We start from the raw sequence: 18451 nt of genomic DNA, 5'->3' as shown, positions 1-18451 counted from the left end.
GTGGACCACGTGTGCACATAAGCAAAGAGGCCGCATGCCCTTTTGGGAGCTCTTTATTTTTGGAGAGGCTGGCTGTAGCACAGACCCAGTGTGCTGCTACACAGGTGTCCCTTCGCTTTGAGCCTGCTTCTCCTTTGCAGCCCTGGCTCTCTCTTGCCACTTTCTTCTCTCCTTCTGCCTCTCTGCTGCTTTCAGCTTCCGTGCCTCCTGGAAAACCTGCAGAAAGAGGGTAAGAATGTGGGAGAAAGGGAAGGACAAACGTGTCCATTGCCCACCACAGCCATTCCACCACCACTGCTTGCTGTAACACACAGCACAGATCTAAGTTCCTGCAGCAGAGTATTCCAGTGAGATCAGCTACTTCCCATCTTCCTATAGGGGCCTGCAAATAGCCTGTTATTTAGGATACCATTCTGAGGTATAGAGCTATAGCTCTCCAAACTCTTACTTATAATTTTACTGGATTGAAATTTAGTATTTCTAGACTGACAGCACTGTTTGACAAAAAGCTCAGTCAAAGCACTAAGCTTTTTGACTCTGATCAATAGATGATGCTCAGTAAATGAGAACAGACAATGGCCATATGCACATCTCTGTTCTAACACTGCCATCCTATTTAATGTTTTTACCTGTTACCTTTGAGGGAAAGCCACATTGAATCATACACTTCTGTGTAAACTAGCAGCTCAACTTGAGGTTCTTAAGCACAGTACACCCTCAGTATGTGCTTCACTGCCCACTGCGTAACCACCTTTCACGGAGCTCTTTGCTGAGCTCTACAGTCATTATATTATCATTGTCTCCTCAAATTTAAAGCATTGATTTGAAGGACTTTTATCTATCAGCCTCTGTCAGCTATCTGTTTCAGTCGCATCCTCTACGACAAGACTTTTTCTGCTCCAGCTATAAAGCTTTTTCTCCGGCTCACTCCATACCTTGACACAGAAAGCCTTCTTAACAACCCAGCGCTTGGTGACCCTCCTGGAGTAGGCAGGGCGTGGTGTATACTGGATGTTCAGCTGCTTGCAGGTGTTTTCAAAGACATCGTAGCGGACACGGCGAAGATATGCAAGCAGTTTATTCCGGCGATCCATGGCCATCAGCATGCGACGACGGTTATTTTTATCCTGCAAAAGACTTAACGCTCACTAGATTGCAGATAGATTGCTCTTCCACCCCAATAAATTACTTAGAACAGACCAGATTATGGCTAAAAGGACACAATCAGGTTAAGGACAGTATCTGAGAGCAATTTTTCTTAGCAGATATTGCAAGAACATTAGGTCACTACAAGAAGATTCAGGAAGACTTAATTTACTTTTCAGTGAAATTGCTTTCTCCAAGCTTCAATGTCTTGGGAGGCAAGGAATGCAGTGGAGGTCTACTGGCTAAAAGCTCCCCTGGAATGTGTAGTTCCAGAATTTAAATGTGAAAATAAAATCTGACTTGGCTCTATCTGACAGTTTGATTTGTTCTTTGGAAGAGAATATGCATAGCTTGGTCCCTGCCATTCAAGGCTCTTGCTCATGGAAGCAATCTCCCTACACTTTACAAGCAGTTCATGTAAAAACAGGCTCGATTCAAGTACTTTCAAAAGGTCTTCTCTGCTGAAACATTTGGTTTAACTTCTGTGTTCTTCAAACCGAATTCTCTTCTGTTTTACCCTTCAAGCTTTCATGATTAGCTAATAGTTGTGAACTTTTTCAAACACAGCTGATTAATTTGCTCCTTACCTTTTCCACAGCATTAGGAATCTTCAATAGATCATGTTCATAATATTGCACTTGTGATGTTTTGCACTTGGGCTTCAAACCCACGTAGTTTTAAATAGGGAAACAGCCATTATGACATTAATGCAGTCCTGTCCACTAAATATTTTTACAGTAGAACAGAGGGAGAATATGACTGAAGCAATCACATTAATTATGCTGACAGCTAAGCAATGAAACCTTATCAGTAGATTTAGCTGAGCTCTGCTCCAAGGTATCTGCTCAGCCATCTCCAACAACTCAGTAACCAAAAAGAACACAATTCAGTTGGTGCAAATGCAGCTGCAATTGAGCCAGCAGTTTCCCAGACTGACAGCAAGGAGCAGTTACCACTATTTTATAGACCATCTTAGGAAAGCCATAATCCCCAGCATTAAAATCCTTTTGTTCCCAGCTCAGAAAACAATCTGAACAGCTGGTGGCTCAGACGTGTGGGCTCAAATTACTGGTAGTTACCTTGGGATGCCTGTGAAGATGTTCCTCAAAAGTGCGTATCTTGGCAGTCAGTATAGCAGCTGTAAAAGACAGACGTAAGGAGCTGTGTGAGAGCAGCAGAGTGAGGCAGTATCATCTGCATTCCCTTCAAACTACCACTGCTGTTCTTATGGGTACCCACTGCACAACAGCAAGTACTTCCACACAGCCTTCAGAGGAAATGGTAAACACAAAATGCAACCTACATAAACTCAAATAACAACTATTACCATTATAAAGCTACCTGATTAGAAGTTACAATTCCAACAACTAATCATATGGTTTTCTCTGTAAGGCAGGTGCCTCGCCTCATTTAAACACTGGTGACTTTACGTGGCCTTTATCTCTGCCCTGTGCTTCAGACAGAGCTTGCCTGTGGAGAAAGAAATCTGGTTTCCATAGCTAAATCTATCATTTTGTTTCAGTGTTATCTTTTACAGGTGCAATGTGGAAAATGCTGCCGAACTACATTAAGCTTTAGTGCAAGGCTAGGTATTTTATAGGGAGGAGATCAACGAATCCCTTCAAAAATTACAGAAATTATTATACTCTATCAAGTGAATGGTTCTGCAGCAACTCTGTCCTGGCTCTTCCCCCATCCATTATGATTTCAGGAAAAAAAGTTGTATACGGGCAGGAAAAAAATTCATTTCCAAACTCAGAGAGTGATCTTGCAACGAAAGTTCTGCCATTTGCTTTTCTTTTCATGCCCAATTCATTCAGCCATAGATGGAACGCTGCAGGTGCAGAAGCCATGGAAACAAAACTGACAGATGTACATCACTGTAAAAGGGCTGCAGCAGCATGGACTTATTTCAGAGAAGCCTTACCCTAACTACATGAAGCAGAGCCATAAAAGACTCCCTTATGAGCAAACACTGACAAAAGGTGCAGTTTCACATCACATTGAGTAATGACATGATGGTACCATAAAGGCTTAAGTGACTTTCCAACACACCCCGTAAAGACCTTTGTATAGATAAAAAAAAACTGAGACAAAATGTCCCTGTTGTCAGCAGGCAGCAACCTGTTTTCATGGCACCTTTTGGATGTCTTCGGCACCTCTAACAACGTCCTCGAACTGCTCCCTCTATCCGTGAGTGTGTGCATTGCCTGGCAACATTCCCGAAACCTGAGCAGGTCCACCTGCCTCCCAGGTGCTCTGCTGAAAGAGATTCTTCTTGTTGCTACACGAAACTTGAAGTGATGGGGTGGGAACAGCTGAATAAAAGCAAAGTGAACTATCATCTGCCAACAATAGGCTTCTGTTTCTTCTAACTTACTTTGCACCTCAAAGGAGCCATTGTCACTGGGAGACCTCCTGACCTTCTCTACCAGCTGCTGTATCTTTATCTTCATTTTGTCCCTCTGTGAATAACAAAAGAACGTGTCACTTTCTGATAATGTCTGAGCCATCCCAAATCTTTTCCCAAATGCCCAGACAAAGACTGCAGCTTTACTCCAAGTCCACCACAAAAGGTGTAAGAAGTGCTGCAAAAAAAAGAGCACAGCAGGGAGGGAGCACAAAAAGATTTCAGCAGGAAACAGAATCATCCTTGTTCAAACGAAGAGTCCAGGCACACCCCTCTTCCCAAAGTTGCAAGGGAAGGGTGTTGAAGAGGCCCCGCTACTCTCATAAGCAAAAGACACAGAACTAAAGCTGATCTCCCACGGCAGTAACCTTTAATTTTTGTACTTTTTAAAGCTTAAGTGGAAAGTGGTAAGAAACAGTAAGATCTCTGTGATGCCATTCTTGTTTGCTTACTTACTTTCTGGGCATATGAAAAATAAAAGCCATTTGAAGAACATCCATGGTCCAGTGTCCCACTTCCTGTAACACAGCCCAACCCTCAGCAGTAACATAACGCAGCTGCATCTCCTCCTGTGATTGTCTGACACTTCATTCTTATTTTAACATGCAATTATTACCAGAACAAGACTCCAGGATAAACTTTTAAGAGCATGCAAGACTTATTACCTTCGTGTATTTAATATATCCCCATAGCTGCAATTACTGAGCAATACTTAGAAAGTAAATGTAGGACATTTAACAATACAGGTAAGTCTTACACAAATGTGTTTGCTAATCCATCTACTTTCTATACAGGTGCAATGAAACTAACCTGGTTTGCCATTTCCAGTGACAATAATCTTTTCACTACATCGTCAACACTGTAAGGAGAAGGAAGATTAGTCTATAAGCCTAGAAACAAGTATAACAACATAAACAAAGTTGGGCTTTCAGAACACATTAATTTTCCTCAACTTATTCTACTAGTTTACAGCAACTCTCCTCCCCTCCCAAACTTGTCAGACATAAACTACTTTTGTATTCCTAAGAAAAACAATGGTTGAGATCACACACCAATTAGTTTTGTTGCCCTGGAAAGAACAGCATGAAGTATTTCAAGTCACAGTGAAGTCTCATCCAATTTCAAAACAACACTGCATGCAAAATGAATGCTAAAGGCTAACCAGCAAGTTCAGTAGCCAAGGACAAAATGATGACTTTTAAGACTTGCTTCTTCAAAGATCTGTGAAAGTCTCATTCACGCCACTGGGGGCTCTCCATGCACCACACATGAGCACTTCTAGAATCAAAGCATGCAAATGCAGAACTCTAGGGCCAAATTTTAGAAGCAGCCACGCATTTTGAGTTGTTCAATTATACACTGTTTAGCACTTGAGTTCAAGACAAGCTTGGATTATTTCTAAGATTCTTATTTCTATTACATCAATATTATTTCTTCTTCTATGCACAACAAAGTCCACAGATGTGGGCAACCAGCACTTGTGCTCAGTGTATCTTACATTAAGAAACAGAAAGTTAACACACTGCTAACCAGTGACTGCTTCTGCAGACCGACTTTCAAAACAACTTTCCAACTGTTGTGCATACCAGTGACCACAGAACATTAATTAACGAGCAGGTGACAGGTTTCACAAGCTGAAGCTGTATGCATATAAAACATAGAGTTCTGAAGAGACTGATCATGCTTTCACTGTATCATACCTATTTATTACTGGGATACTGGCATAATCTTTCTTCAACATTGTTGGAGGGAGATCATCCAAATGGCTGGGGATGTCTACAAGGGAAAGATCCATGTTTGAGGAACAGCAGTACAAAGCCAGAGCTCTGAACATGGCTGCCAACTAGATCAGAGGAAACATATTGCAAAGAAAATAGACTGAATGCTCCAAACAAGAAACAAGAACTTAAGAGATGAAGCTGAGATGACAGGAATTGAGTTAATATACCTTTCAACTTCCTTCTCACAGGTCTGGCGTAACATCTTGCTGTCTGAATAAAAGGACTGCAGGCTTGATGGAAAGAAAACAAAGATTTAATAGAATCATACAATCACTGAGGTTGGAAAAGACCTCTAAGATCACCAAATGCAACCACCATGCCTGCATCAGCACCATGCCCGCTGAAACACCTTCCCAGTTTATTAGATTGCTTGCACTTTTCTACCTATGTACTGCTTCAATGCTGCCCACTCTGTGCTAGAAGAGAAGTCAGAGCACTCCGACCACACGGTGCCACGTCCAGGTCCTCTGTCCCACAGGAATGGCTCCAGGAGCAGCTCCAGGTTGGTCCTCAGAGGGACCAGCAAGAGGGGATGACAAACACCAGCAAACTGGGAGGGCTCCCCACCTGAACGGTGCTCACTTAAAGGGCTTACACTGATTAATAATTCCGCTAATTTCACATTCAAGACAGAATGCCGCTCTGTTACCCTCAACCACTGCCCGTGTGCTGGCAGCAGCACGGCACGGACATCAGTGCTGGCCCCTACTTCACACAGGGGCCGTGCTGTACGGCAGCCCTCGGGGCCGGGCTCCAGGCAGAGCCGCGGGTGCTCTCAGGCCGCCCCCGGCCCCACCACCCACAGCCTCCCGGGCCCAGCAAGCTCAGCCCGGCCCGTCCGCCCCACCGCAGGCCCGGCCTCTCCCATCGCTGCACACCCAGGTCCTTCCCGCCTCCCTGCTCCCTCCACCGCCCCGCGGCGGCCCCTCCGCCTCTCACCAGCCCCAGCCGCCCCGCGGCCGACCCTCAGCGCGGTGAGTGCCCCGCGGGCCGCCCCCGCCAGGCCGCGGCCCAACGCCAGCATCGCCTCACAGCCCCGCGCCTCTGGGCGCCGCCATATTGGCCCAGGCGGTGCCGCCGAGCGATCGCCGAGCGCATCGATTGGGGCGTGATTCTGTCATTCTACGACTCCGCTTCCCCTTCCGCAGTGCCTTCAGGCCCCACCGGTGCCCTCCCCGTCACCCCATCTTCCCCCATCGCCCCGAGGAGCGCGAGCGATGATCCGAGAACCTCCGTGTTTATTGCTGGGGCAGAGCGGGGGCACCGAGCGCCTGCAGCGCTGCCGGAGGCCATCAGCCACGGGCAGGCCGCGGGGTGGGAGGGGGACAGCGAAGGGCCCCTATGGGGTTTCATCCCCACGGAGCGCCAGGTGGGGCTCCAGGCCCGGCTTGGCGCAGGGGAGCGGGTTTGGTCCGTTGCGGGGCTCAGCAGGGCTGGAAGTCGTGGAGCTCCTCGGCCCCGCTCACCCGCAGCCCCCGCAGCAGCGGGAAGTCGAGGAGCGGCTCCTCCAGGCTCCCCCGGGCACAGCTCGGGGCGGCCCCGCGGAACCAGAGGTTCTCGTAGGGTTCGGGGCTGGGGTCCGAGAGCAGCGGCTGCGTGGAGCTGGAGCGCAGGTAGAGGCACGGGGCGACGTGCTGCGGGCCCTGGGAACTGCCCCCCACCACCTGCACGTACTGCACGGGCTCTGCAGCCAGCCCCGAGTTGGCCTGAAGCGTGCCAGGCCTGTGCTGCTGCATGTAGGGCTGGGGCGGGGCGAGGGGCTCGGCTGGGGGCTCCTTGCCCCACGTGGGGGTCTGCTTCCCTGCTGCCTTGTCAAGCACTGTGACGGTGGAGATGGTCGCCAGGCCGGGCTCCTTCACACCGGGGGCCTGCAGGGGTTCCTGCTCTGCTGGCACCCACGTGCCCAGGCTGCTGTTGGCTGGGTCGGGGACACTGGGCCAGAACTGCTGCTTCACCCTGGGGGTGACAGAAAGGGGTCAGGGGAACCTTGGGAAGGAGGTGTCCCCTCCCTGCTTCCACCAGCCCCAGTAGGGTCTGGGCTGTGGCTGGGGCTGCCCAGCATGGGGCAGAGGTGGGTCCCAGCCTCGCAGTGCAGTTCCCGGTGTTCACCTCCCGTTCTTCTGGAAGCAGATCAACAGGATGATGAGCAGGACAAAGACCAGCCCCAGGGTCAAGAAGAGGAACTGGATTTCAGTGTCATCTGGAAAGCAGGCGGGGGACAGTGCAAGAAGTGTAGAAGTGTCCCTTGCAGATGTGGGGACAGTGGTGGCACCTCTGCCACATGGTCCCATCCACACCAGTATGGCCTCACCTAGCATGGTGGTCACCAGCGTCAGGGTGGTGCCGTTGATGCTTCCACCAGCTGTAGAGGCCATGATGTGCACTTTGTAGAGAGTAGATGGCTTCAGGCCCTGGATGGTGAAGGAGCTGAGGGAGGAATTCACAACGGCACCTGGAGAGACACGGGGGCTGGTGGAAAGGCTGGGGTGACTCTGCTGCTTGGCCACGGTCAGGGGCACCTCCCTCCAGGCTGCCCAGAGCCCCAACAGCAAGGCCTCGGGCACCTCCAGGTCTGGCTGGGGCAGGAGCTGCTGGCATCCCCCGCAGCACTGAGGTGGGGCAGGGAGCAGGGCCAGGACTCACTGGACACCTCCGCAGTGCTGTTGGCCCAGAAGACAGTGTAGTGGGTGATAAAGCCATTCTGCAGCTCCACGGCCACCGGCTCCCAGCTGAGCTTAGCCTGGGACTTGCCAATGCTTTTCAGGTGGAGTTTTGGGGCATGGGATGGTGCTGAAATGGAGCAAAACATGAGACTGGGCACGGTACAGAGCTGGGCTGTGCCCTTCTGCACAGCCCCTAAAATATGGGCACATGCATGCAAAGGTGGGGTTGGTGAGCCCTCTGGGACCCAAAAGAAGGACACGCACCCTTCTGCTTGGAGTAGGCTGCTATGTAGGCAGGTGTCCCAACGGCATCCTTGTAGAGGGGGTACACCGAGATGTTGTACTGCTGGAAGGGCTCAATGCTGTCTGCAACAGAGAGCAGAGGGGAGCAGCAGGTCTGGGGGCTCTGACTGCTGAGAGCCCCACATCACCATCCTGGCTGCCCTGTGCTGTGACCAGCGACACGATCCAGAGCAAAGAGGGAGTGTGAGGAGTGGGCTCAGTGCAGGCTTTGCGCTGTGAGCCCTGGATGCAGGCACAAGACAGCCCCACAGAGCCCAGTGGGAGGGCTGGGACACCCAGCAGCCCCCAGCTTACCCCGGATGAGGGTGGTGGTGGTGGTCCCATTGCGCTCCAACTGCCAGCACGCGCTGCAGTGCCTAGGCTCTGAGGACACTGGCTGCCACTCCAGCACATAGGCAACCACTGGGACCGGCGCTGCCTCCCAGTGCACCCAGAGGCTGCGGTCACCCGCAGGTACAGCCCGGAGCCCAGCCAGGGGCTGACCTGTGAGGGAATAAGCAGCCAGGGTGAGGGCAGGGGAGAGCATCCTGGCTCCGCTCCCACAGCCGTGGCTGTGCCATAGCTCTGCACCTCGTGTGGAGCTCAGTGCCACCTCACCTTTCCTCTCCAGTAGGATGACTTCGGTTGCTGATGACTCGCCAGCAGCATTGTAGGCTGAGAGATAGACTCTCCCTGTCCTCACTGGCACGGTGAAGTCGCAGTGGGTATCGTTGGTGTTGCAGACAGTTTGTGGCTCCCTGCCTCTCCTCCTGGACCCCAGGGCTACCCGGTACCCCAGCACACGCCCATTTGCCTCCTGCCGCCGTGGGGCCTGGACACAGGGCACAGAGCATGCCAGGGATGCTCAGTGCCACAGCGATGCTGTGCCATGCCCAGCTCTGCCTGCCTGTGCTCACCTTCCACCGCAGCTGCACCTCCATCCTGCCCGCAGCTGTCCGGGTGCTCCACCATGCATCCAGCTTCCCTTCAGGGGCTGCATGGGGGGACAAGGGGGATGAGAGGGGAGAGTGCCCTGCCACCAGGGGTGGGCAGGATCCCTGGTGCCCCCCCACACACCTTTCTCATGGGTAGTGTAGTTCCTGCTCACGCTCCACTCACTCCAGTAGCCTCGTGCCAAGTCCCGCCGGCACCGCATCTGGAAGTGGTACAGCGTCCCGAAGAGGAATTTGCAGTGCTGCACAGTGCCTGCATGGCCTGCGATGCCTGTGAGCTGGGAGCAACCAGAGCAGGGTCAGTGCTGGGTGGTAGAGCACCAAAGGGGACACTGCCATCCCCTTTGAGTCACCGCGTGTGTCCCGCTGTCATCTTTCCCCCGCAGGGCACAAAAAGTGGGGGCTGCCCCTGCTGTGCTCAGTGTCTGGCCCCATAGCACAGCCTCAGGGTACAGGAACCAGGGCAGGGAACCGGGAGCAGAGGTGGGGGACTGGCTCTGCCCCCGTCAGCACTCACCACACCCCAGGAGGGGTCCTCGGGGGCACGGTAGCGCAGCTCACAGCGCAGCTCCATGTGTGCATTGCGTGGGGTCATGGTCCAGGTCAGGGTGACGCAGTCGGTCTGGGGAGGCATGGAGCGGATGCTCTGCAGGGTGGGGGGGTCCAGCTTAGCTGCAGGGAGAGCCACGGGACAGGGGTTCATCAGAGGGACAGGAGTTGGAGTGCAACGAGGTGCAGGGATGCAGAGCTGCTCTGAGCAGCCCATACCCAGCACAGCCTCATGCTGCCCGGGAAGGTTCCTCCAATAAATAGTTGATGGGAGCTGGATATATTATTCATAGACCTCCTGAATAAATGGGTAATCAATTGCTGGAGAGAGTTGTGGAGTGCAGTGGGTCAACTGCTGGCTCATAACCCGCCGGCACGCACCGCGCGGCTCTGCAGCGTGCCCATGGCACCTATTCATCTCCTGAAGCCATTCATCACAGCAAAATATGACCTACGAGCCCGGCATGCTTTAATGGCTCTCTAATGTCCCTCTCTCACTGCTAATTAGCTTCCCCATCCCTGATCTCTGTCACTCACCCACATCCATGGGGTCGATGCGGAGCCGCTCTGACTCGGCTGTGCCCAACGCGTTGGTGGCCGTCACCCAGAGCTCCATGGGGCGGTACAGCTGCAGCAGCCGCCGTGGCACCGTGCACTGACTGTGCCCGTTTTGTGGGGTGCAGCCCGTCACTGCTGGGGATCTGCTCCTGCAGCGAGGATGAGGGTGGGTTTGGGCCCATATGATGCCCATATGAGGATGGTTTTTGGGGAGATGGCTGGGATGTGGCTTACGTGGCACACTTGAGCATGATGTTGGTGGGAAGGTGGCCGTCAGCTCCCTGCTGCCAGCGGCACGTCAGCCCATAGTCACCAAGGTCCAGCAGGCAGCTGAGGTTGGAAGGCTTGCCGGGGGGGTCTGGGGAGAACAGCCAGGAGAGGAGTTGGGCAACATGCCCCGGATGGGATGGCCCCAAAGCAGCCCCCCAGCCACCAACTGCAGTGCTGCATCACTGCAGAGCAGATGGGCGCGCTGCATGGCCGCGCACTTACAGCCCGCTCGGATCTCGGCCACGCCGACCCGCTGCTTGGTGCCGTTCCACTCCACGCAGCACCACAGCTTGGCCTGTGGGCGGTTGAGCTGCGGCACTCTCAGCTCGGACACCTCGGTGCCCCCCACGCCGCGGCGCTGCCTCCCAGCCATCGGCTCGCTGTCCAGCAGCCAGGAGATGAGTGGCTGCCCATCCTCCAGCCCCCGGCACCGCTCCCGGCGGATGGTGCACGACGCGGTGACGGCTGACCCCATTGGCACCACTGGAGCGCCCACGGCCACTGAGGCGCAGTCCAGCTCTGCTCCACTCTGCTGGGTCCCTGCAGGCGAGGAAATGTGTCAGCTCCGTAGCGTGCAGGATGGAGGGGCCTCTTTCCTGCATGGGGCCCCCTGGGAGGGAAGAGCCGAGCGTCGGGCAGAGCTGCACGGTCCCATCCTGGGACGGATCCCCACTCACCGCTCGGGCTGAGGAGCAGCAGCAGGGAGAGCTGCAGCAGCAGGGGGCTCCCAGCACCACGCCTGGCCATGCTCTGCTCCGTGCTTCGGGCATCACCTGGAGTGGGGGGCAGTGAGTGGGGAAGGGGCTCAGGGTCAGGGCTCGGCCCGTTGCTGCCTGGTGTTGGTGGAGAACCACCTCCCCCACTGCACACTGCGCTCAGTGGCACCGCACTGCCCAGTTCTGTGGCACAAGAGCCCCGCTGTGCCGCGGCTGATCGTATCGCGGGGACCGGCGGCCGCTGCTGGAGAGATTTGTGGTTAGAGAGAGGGGGGAGCCGAGGTTGTGCGGCAGAGATAAGCTGGCAGAAGGAAACAGATGAATGAAGGCACTGCAGCAGGGCCGGCAGCTCTGCAGGGCCTGGAGGTGCTGCCGGTGCTTCTCTGCATCCACGGCTGGTTCTGATGCCAGCTCTCCCCTTCTCCTCACACCGTCCCAGCTCATCCTCCTGGTGTGAGGCTCCTGCCCTGTGCTGGCACCCGGCTCTCAGCACCCAGCACAGGGGGAGAACATCGTCCGCCCCATATGGCACCCGCGCACCCCAGCACTCAGGGACAGCAGAGCCATATGCAGACAAGGTGCACCCCATGCCCCATCCCTACCCCAGCTCCGCACCTTCTGTATCCCACGCTGTCACTACCCGCTCCCGGTGCTGCTCTCCGTCTCCCGATGGCTTTCTGTGCGCTGCCCGCTCGCCAGCATGCTGCTCTCACCGTTAGTTCCTCAAAACCAGTGCCGTTAATTGCTGCTCTCTGAAGGAGGTGATTGCAAAACACTTCCCCGCAGGCTGGGCTGCCTCGCGCCGCAGGAAGGAGGATGGCACGCACGCATCCCGGGGGGAGCAGCACCCGGACCCGGTCCTCCGCCCCACGCCAGGACGGGGCCCCACCAGTGGGACTGCACTGGGGGTCACAGCGAAGGGACGCGGCAGGGGGACATGGGGACATGATGTGGGGACATGGCAGTGCAGCAGGAGGACATAGGGACGCGGCAGGGGGACGTGGCATGGGGACATGGGCTGCCCTCCCTGTGCTGCCCGCAGGCCTGGTGCTGAGGCCAGGGTTGTCAGCAGCTCCTGGACCTGGGCAATGCCCCACTGCAGGGCAATGCCAGCCCCGCTCAGTGCTGTCTCTTCCCCGGGGAAATCCACGTCCCACGGGTCAACAAGGCATTGCCCAATCCGCCACGCACCCACGGCCTTCGCAACGGTGCCGGTTGTGCAAACTGTTTACTATGGGACCTGCAGCACATGCTGTGTTTGGTGCTCACGCAACCTCATCTGCAACCAACTGTGGGGGGGGGGGGCTGCCAGGATGGGGCTGTGGGAATGAGGTCCCCACGGTGTTGTTCCCCAAAGGGTTGTGGGGTTCTGGGTACAGGACATGAGCCCCCAGCATTGCCCAGGTCCCCCAGCATCGCCCACCATGGGGCTGGGACTGCTCACAGCATTGCTCCCCTCAGCCCCAGCCCCAAACCTCCCCATCCCACCGCAGTGACACCTTCCTGCTGCAGGTCCTGCTCACATCTCCGCCTTTCAGGCAGGACTGTGGCCCCAGAGCTCATATGTCCAGGGAGAAGCGCAGCTGGGTGCCTCAATGGCTGGGCCTTGGGGTGCTGGGGTCCCACGGGTACTGTGCCCCACTGGGGCCGTTTCCCACAGCAGCCCTTGCAACACCTTCCCCGAGTGTAGCAACCCCCGGTTCCAGCACGGAGCTGTGCTCTGTGCGGGATGTTTACAGCTGGGATGGCGGTGTGGTAACCATGGCAACGCGGGCATCTCCGTGGGAACGGCGAGGGATGGCGAAAGCTGTGAGCGCTGAGATGGACAACAACAACAACAACAACAGTAACAACACGGGGAGCTGCGCTGCGCAGCGCTGGGGATGGGACGTGCAGGCCCTGGGGTGCACGGATGCCCACCCACGGGTTGGATCCATGGACACTTCTCCATGGGGCGTATGTGGGGCAAACGGCCCCGTGACACCGCTCTCAGTTCCCCTCTGGCACTGAGTCACATCCATACACCCACGGGGCCGTCTGTGGAATGGGGTGGTGTGGGGGCACCAGGCGGCGCCAGGGCTCAGATGTGGGTGTTCCCAATGGGTCCCTGCATGGAGTGGAGGCAGAAGTGCCCCTGCTGTGGCTGGGCAGCCTGGCACCCTCCAGGGCAGCACGTGGGGCAGCAGCACTGCACCCATGGTGCCTCTGCGCTCCTGTGCCCATGGGACAGCCACTGCCCCATGCTCAGGCTGTGATCCCGTCCCCTCCTACCTCAGTTTCCCTGTGCCACCCCTTCCCTGTGATTCCCCTCCTCACTCCTCTGCAATTTGGGCTGGGCTGCCTCCCCCCACCCCAGCTCTGGTGCTTCATTAGGGGCATTAATGAGCCCTCCCAGGTGGGGGAAGATGGGTTCCCCGGGGCTTCATTCATTCATTCATTCATACATACATTCACTCACTCACTTTGGGGGTACTCATTCTTTTTGTTCCGCTGGGATTGGGGTGCAGGAGGATCTGTGGTGTCATTTGGGGGCAGTGCCCCATTCCTCACCGTGAGGTGGATGCAAACTGGGGCTGAATGCAGCTCTGGGGTCTGAGCGCTGGCCTTCAACACAGCCCCCGACACGTTGTAATTAATGAGGGAGGATCATTAATTTTCCGTGTTGTGGGGATCTGAGCAGTCCCTGGGGAGTGAGGGGAGGGCGCTGTGGACCACTGCTATCCTTCTTCCATAATCCATGAGATGCCAAAGGGATACGGAGAGGTCTGAGCTGCTCATGTGCCACCTGCGGGTCCTTGTGCCATCGTGGTGGCAGTGCAGTGATGCCTGGGCACAGCTGAGCCCTGCTGCTTCAGTGGGGTTCATGGAGAGCGGTGGCAGTGTCCCACATTCCTGCTGTGGCACCCAGCAGCCCGGCCCTGCGCCTGGCCCAGCCCTCCTCTCCCCACCTGCGTTCCCATCTCCATCCCCATCCTTCTCCCCTGTGATGCCCAGCTGTGCACAGCGTCCTGCCCCATTGCCCCAAAGAGCCCCCCGGGGACACCCTTTGGGGCAGGACCCACTCGCACGCTATGCACCCTCACCCCATGAACACCACCCCACGGCACATCGGGGTCACCGCCCAATGTCACCTCCGGGCAGTGGGGCTGCAGGCACAGCGCTGTTGTTTTCCTGCTTTCCCAAACACCCCTGATGATAATAGGAGAAAAAAAAAAAACCCATCAGCTTTTATCGGGAGAGAAACGCATCTCACAGCCAATTGCTGCAGATGGAGTTTGTGCGCCCGGGCGGTGGCTGCAGACAAACGGGCACCCGGTGCTGAGCACCCAGCGCTGAGCACCCAGCATTGGGAGCAGTGCCTGCAGCACCCGGCCCTGCAGAGGCTCCGTCACGCCTCAGCTCATCACAAAGAGCAATTAACAACCGCTTCTGCGGGGCTATAAACATCCCCAATTGAAACGCAGTGACACGTGGAAATGGGAACCGACCGCGCCGCCTCCAGCAGCACTTTATTCCCCATTACTTTCATTAGCCTCCTTGTAATTTGATTTGCCCGGCTCCCACTGCTGGCTTTTTCCACGGCTGACGTCCACACCTGCACGGGCTGCCCGCTGTCCCCAGTGTGCCCCAGACCCACGGATGCCATGGGGGTGGTGCTGGTGCTGCTGGGGCTGTGGTTCCCTGCAAGCTGTTGGGGATGCGGAGAGGAGAGCATCGCTGGTGCTCCGCTTCCTCCTCCAGAAACGAATCCCCCTTTGTATTCATTGGTACCGGTGAATGAGGCCGAGTTGTTAAGTGACAAAAGAAAAATGAGTGCTGCCTCCCGGGGTTATTAAAATCGTGTTCTACAATCGGAGCGGCCGCGGGGACGCCCGGATAATGACGGATGGGGATAATCCATCTCCAGCGCCTCCTGGTCCGCAGCGACACCGCCCGTATCTCCCGCATTACCGCCAATTACTCAGCACATAAATGGAATGGAAATGCACATCCATTCCAGGGGACTCCGTTTGTTCCCTCCATCCCATCTCCTCCTCTCATACGGACCGCAGGAGGTGGCCATGGGCTCAGATCTGCTCGGTCGGTCAATGGGGCCGGGAGGTGCCTCATTGTGGTCATTAACCATTGCACAGCACCTATGGAGCCCACGGATCCTATAGGACACCTCAGCCCTGGGGCAGTGGGACAGACTGATGGGGACGGAGGGCCGTGGAGTGGTGGCAGTGCTGTGGGTGGGGAGATGTGCCCATTGGGGTGGCAGCACTGCGTGACATCAGCGTCACTCTGTGTCATAGGGATTTGCTAATGCAGTGCTCCATGGGATAATCAGCCCTCTCTGGGGCCGAGGAGGAATTTGTTTCTCAGCTATTATGGTACAGACGTCGCTCCTCGGCTGCCATTAGAGGGAAGCTGGGGCAGTGCCTGGTGCTTTTAGCAGAGGCTGAAGAGCATTCTGCTTCCTTTGAGACGCGATGCAGAACTCAGAGCGATGTCCCTCCGGGGCTGCGTTGGGGCACTGAGAGCAGGGACAGCACAGCCCCACCGGTGTGTGTGGGGGGGCAGAGCCCACATCACCCTGCCCCAAAGCACCCTGCCCCAAAGCACCCCACCCCACAGCATCCTGCCCCACAGCATCCTGCCCCACATCACCCTGCCCCACACCACCCCTGGTCCCAGCTCCAGGCAGACCTCATGGCAGCCCAGAGGCTGTGCCCCCCCCTCTTGCCCTGAGCTTTAAGGCCGGCTCTGCTCTGCTCCCAGCCCCAGATCTGAGGCAAAGGATTGATTTATTTGTGAGCTCTCCGCTCACCTTCAAAGCCTCTGCCTCTGCGGCGCACGGCCCTGCTCCATTCTGCTCATGCATCTTTAATCTCAAGTGAAAAAGGAGTTTTTTTTTCTTTCTCATTTTCCTTCTTTTGCTTTTCTTTTTCTTTTTCCTTTTTTCTTTTTCTTTTTTTAACCATTCTCTATCAGAGGCCGAGATCACAAAAACTGAACTCCTCCTCGAGTGGCCCAGGGGTTGGAGCACCAAAGGGAGCCCCACGCTCCCCATGCACTCTGTGCCACCGGGGTCACTGTGCGTACAGACAGAGCCCCAGCAGAGGGTGGGAGGGGAGGATGTGAGGACGGCATTGCTTTGTTTTGCTTTATTATCACTTTTTTTTCTTTTTTCCAGGAGAAAAAAAAAAATCTCTATGGCAACTTACAGAACGGCGGAGCTGCTCCCTGTGAGTGCACTGTGCCTCTCTTCACCTGGCACTGCTAATCCGCAGACTTACGTCGTAATTAATGTCAAGAGGCAATCTGCACTGTGAGCAATCAGGTCTGGGCAGGCGGCACTTTGCAGTGCAGTGCAATGGGGGATTCAACCCTGGACCTGTCCTCCATTCAACCCCATCCCCATCCCCATCCCCATCCCATCCCATCCCCATCCCCATCCCATCCCATCCCATCCCCATCCCCATCCCATCCCATCCCATCCCATCCCCATCCCCATCCCATCCCATCCCCATCCCCATCCCATCCCATCCCATCCCATCCCATCCCATCCCATCCCATCCCATCCCATCCCCATCCCTATCCCATCCCATCCCATCCCCATCCCTGAGTCCTCCTCTCCCTTTGGCTGAAGCCAAATCCTTCAGAGAAGGAGAAATGAAATATCTGATCGATTTCTTCCATATAAACAAGTCAATTGCTGGGATGGTGGCTTTTTTTTTTTTAATGACTCATAAGCAAGCTTGACGTGTCTGTTAATTAAACAGCCATCCGGTGCTAATCTGCTGGAAGTTAATCATTGGGGAATTGGAAGGTGTCAGTGCCGACACCTCTTAGTTCTGCAGCCATTAGCCTTGAGCCCCTCATAGTGGAGTGGTGTGTGAGGTCACAGGACTCTATAGGATTCACTCTCTATAGGACTCACTCTGTAGGACTCTCTATGTAGGATTCTCTCTCCATAGGACTCCCTCCATAAGACTCTTTCTATAGGACTCTCTATCTATAGGTCCTGCTCTCCATAGGACTCTCTCTATAGGACTCACTGTCTATAAAACTCTCACTCCATAGGGCTCATTCTATAGGATTCTCTCTCTATAGGACTCTGCAGAACTCTCCATAGGATTCACTCTCTATAGGACTCACTTTCTATAGGAATCTCTGTAGGACTCGCTCTCTATAGGACCTGCTCTCCATAGGACTCTCTCTACAGGACTCTCTCCATAGGACTTGCTCCCTATGGGACTCACACCGCAGGACTCACACTACAGGACTCGCTCTATAGGACTCCATAGGAGTCTCCATAGGACCCTCTCTCCGTAGGTGGCAGCAGCACTCTGTGCTGCACTCCCTGCAGTGCCGGGGAGCACAGAGCTGCAGTGTGGGGCTGCGGTTACAGCAGAAGGGCTGTGGGGTGACGATGGGAGCAGTGCGTGGTGTTCATACACTGGGACACCATCAGTGCTGAAGTTTTCCTTCCGATGGACCCTCTCTGTAATCCCACCCTGCCAGGTAATGATTTCGTGTCTGAAATTCACTTTGCATCAGCAGAGCTCCTCCTGAGCCCCACCACCGTCAGCAGCTCTTCCTCTGTCTGAGAGCCTTACAGCACTTTACATGGATTAACTAATTAGCTCTCCTCATAACCCAGGCTCCGAGCTAATATCCCCACGTGCATTATAAGGGCAACAGTGGCGAACCAATCCTTCTCCAGCAGCCCCTCCACCCCTCACTGCCACATGGCAACAAAAGCAGCCCCGTGCCCCACTGCACCCACCCGCCATACTGGGATGCACTGGGGCGTACTGGGATGCACTGGGGCCTGCAGAGCTGGGGCTTTGGAGCTGGGGAACAGAGCAGGGTGGGAACTCCATCATCCCACCACAATCTGTCTGATTCTCCATCCCCCGAGCCGCTGCCCGGCAGGAAGGGGCCCATCAGCAGCGTGCTGACGTGGGGATGAGGAATGCTCCCTTCTGAATCACCCATTTAGAAATGATGGCCGTCCTTCTGCATCAGCACTGAGACACACAGCAGGGCTGCGGGCAGAGCAGCACCATGCATTATTCACACGCGCTGGGAGCCAGACGGCACCGAGCTCATGGCATGCAGAGCTGTCTGGGTCATG

At 55.2% G+C, this 18451-nt stretch overlaps 2 protein-coding genes across 3 annotated transcripts; both read right to left on the bottom strand.

Moving 5' to 3' along the window:
• Positions 1–37: 37 nt before the first annotated feature.
• On the bottom strand, positions 38–6420 carry MRPS15 (mitochondrial ribosomal protein S15). Its single transcript, XM_001233591.7, has 8 exons — positions 6277–6420; positions 5505–5567; positions 5257–5332; positions 4367–4415; positions 3527–3611; positions 2226–2284; positions 936–1127; positions 38–216 (listed from the first exon to the last, which is right to left on the bottom strand). The coding sequence occupies exons 1-8, from the start codon at positions 6359–6361 to the stop codon at positions 97–99; spliced, it is 729 nt and encodes a 242-aa protein (XP_001233592.3). The 5' UTR covers positions 6362–6420; the 3' UTR covers positions 38–96.
• Positions 6421–6558: 138 nt separating this feature from the next.
• On the bottom strand, positions 6559–12042 carry CSF3R (colony stimulating factor 3 receptor). Of its 2 annotated transcripts, none has more exons than XM_015297656.4 (15): positions 11931–12042; positions 11290–11385; positions 10835–11152; positions 10577–10700; positions 10322–10491; positions 9753–9907; positions 9360–9513; positions 9200–9276; positions 8901–9114; positions 8598–8786; positions 8265–8366; positions 7981–8127; positions 7649–7789; positions 7447–7537; positions 6559–7293 (listed from the first exon to the last, which is right to left on the bottom strand). In XM_015297656.4, the coding sequence occupies exons 2-15, from the start codon at positions 11357–11359 to the stop codon at positions 6762–6764; spliced, it is 2484 nt and encodes an 827-aa protein (XP_015153142.2). In that variant the 5' UTR covers positions 11360–11385; positions 11931–12042; the 3' UTR covers positions 6559–6761. The 2 variants fall into 2 exon arrangements, with proteins under 2 accessions (XP_015153142.2, NP_001026069.3); NM_001030898.4 differs by having other exon boundaries at positions 11944–12042.
• Positions 12043–18451: the final 6409 nt, after the last annotated feature.

The sequence above is a fragment of the Gallus gallus genome, chromosome 23 (assembly GCF_016699485.2).
Source record: "Gallus gallus isolate bGalGal1 chromosome 23, bGalGal1.mat.broiler.GRCg7b, whole genome shotgun sequence".
Taxonomy (NCBI): domain Eukaryota; kingdom Metazoa; phylum Chordata; class Aves; order Galliformes; family Phasianidae; genus Gallus; species Gallus gallus.
The sequence above is the reverse complement of the archived record's forward strand: the minus strand, read 5'-3'. Positions and strand labels throughout refer to the sequence as shown.

Bases quoted from the DNA above. Each gene is read 5' to 3' on its own strand.
- MRPS15 (XM_001233591.7), bottom strand. From the start codon at position 6,361: ATGCTGGCGTTGGGCCGCGGCCTGGCGGGGGCGGCCCGCGGGGCACTC. The intron at 5,333-5,504 runs GTATATTAACTC...TTTCCCTTGTAG, and splicing joins TGTGAGAAGGAAGTTGAAAG to ACATCCCCAGCCATTTGGAT. The intron at 2,285-3,526 runs GTAAGTTAGAAG...TGTCTTTTACAG, and splicing joins TGGCTCCTTTGAGGTGCAAA to CTGCTATACTGACTGCCAAG.
- CSF3R (XM_015297656.4), bottom strand. From the start codon at position 11,359: ATGGCCAGGCGTGGTGCTGGGAGCCCCCTGCTGCTGCAGCTCTCCCTG. The intron at 9,514-9,752 runs GTGAGTGCTGAC...GGTTGCTCCCAG, and splicing joins AGGACCCCTCCTGGGGTGTG to CTCACAGGCATCGCAGGCCA. The intron at 9,115-9,199 runs GTGAGCACAGGC...CCCTGTGTCCAG, and splicing joins AGGTGCAGCTGCGGTGGAAG to GCCCCACGGCGGCAGGAGGC.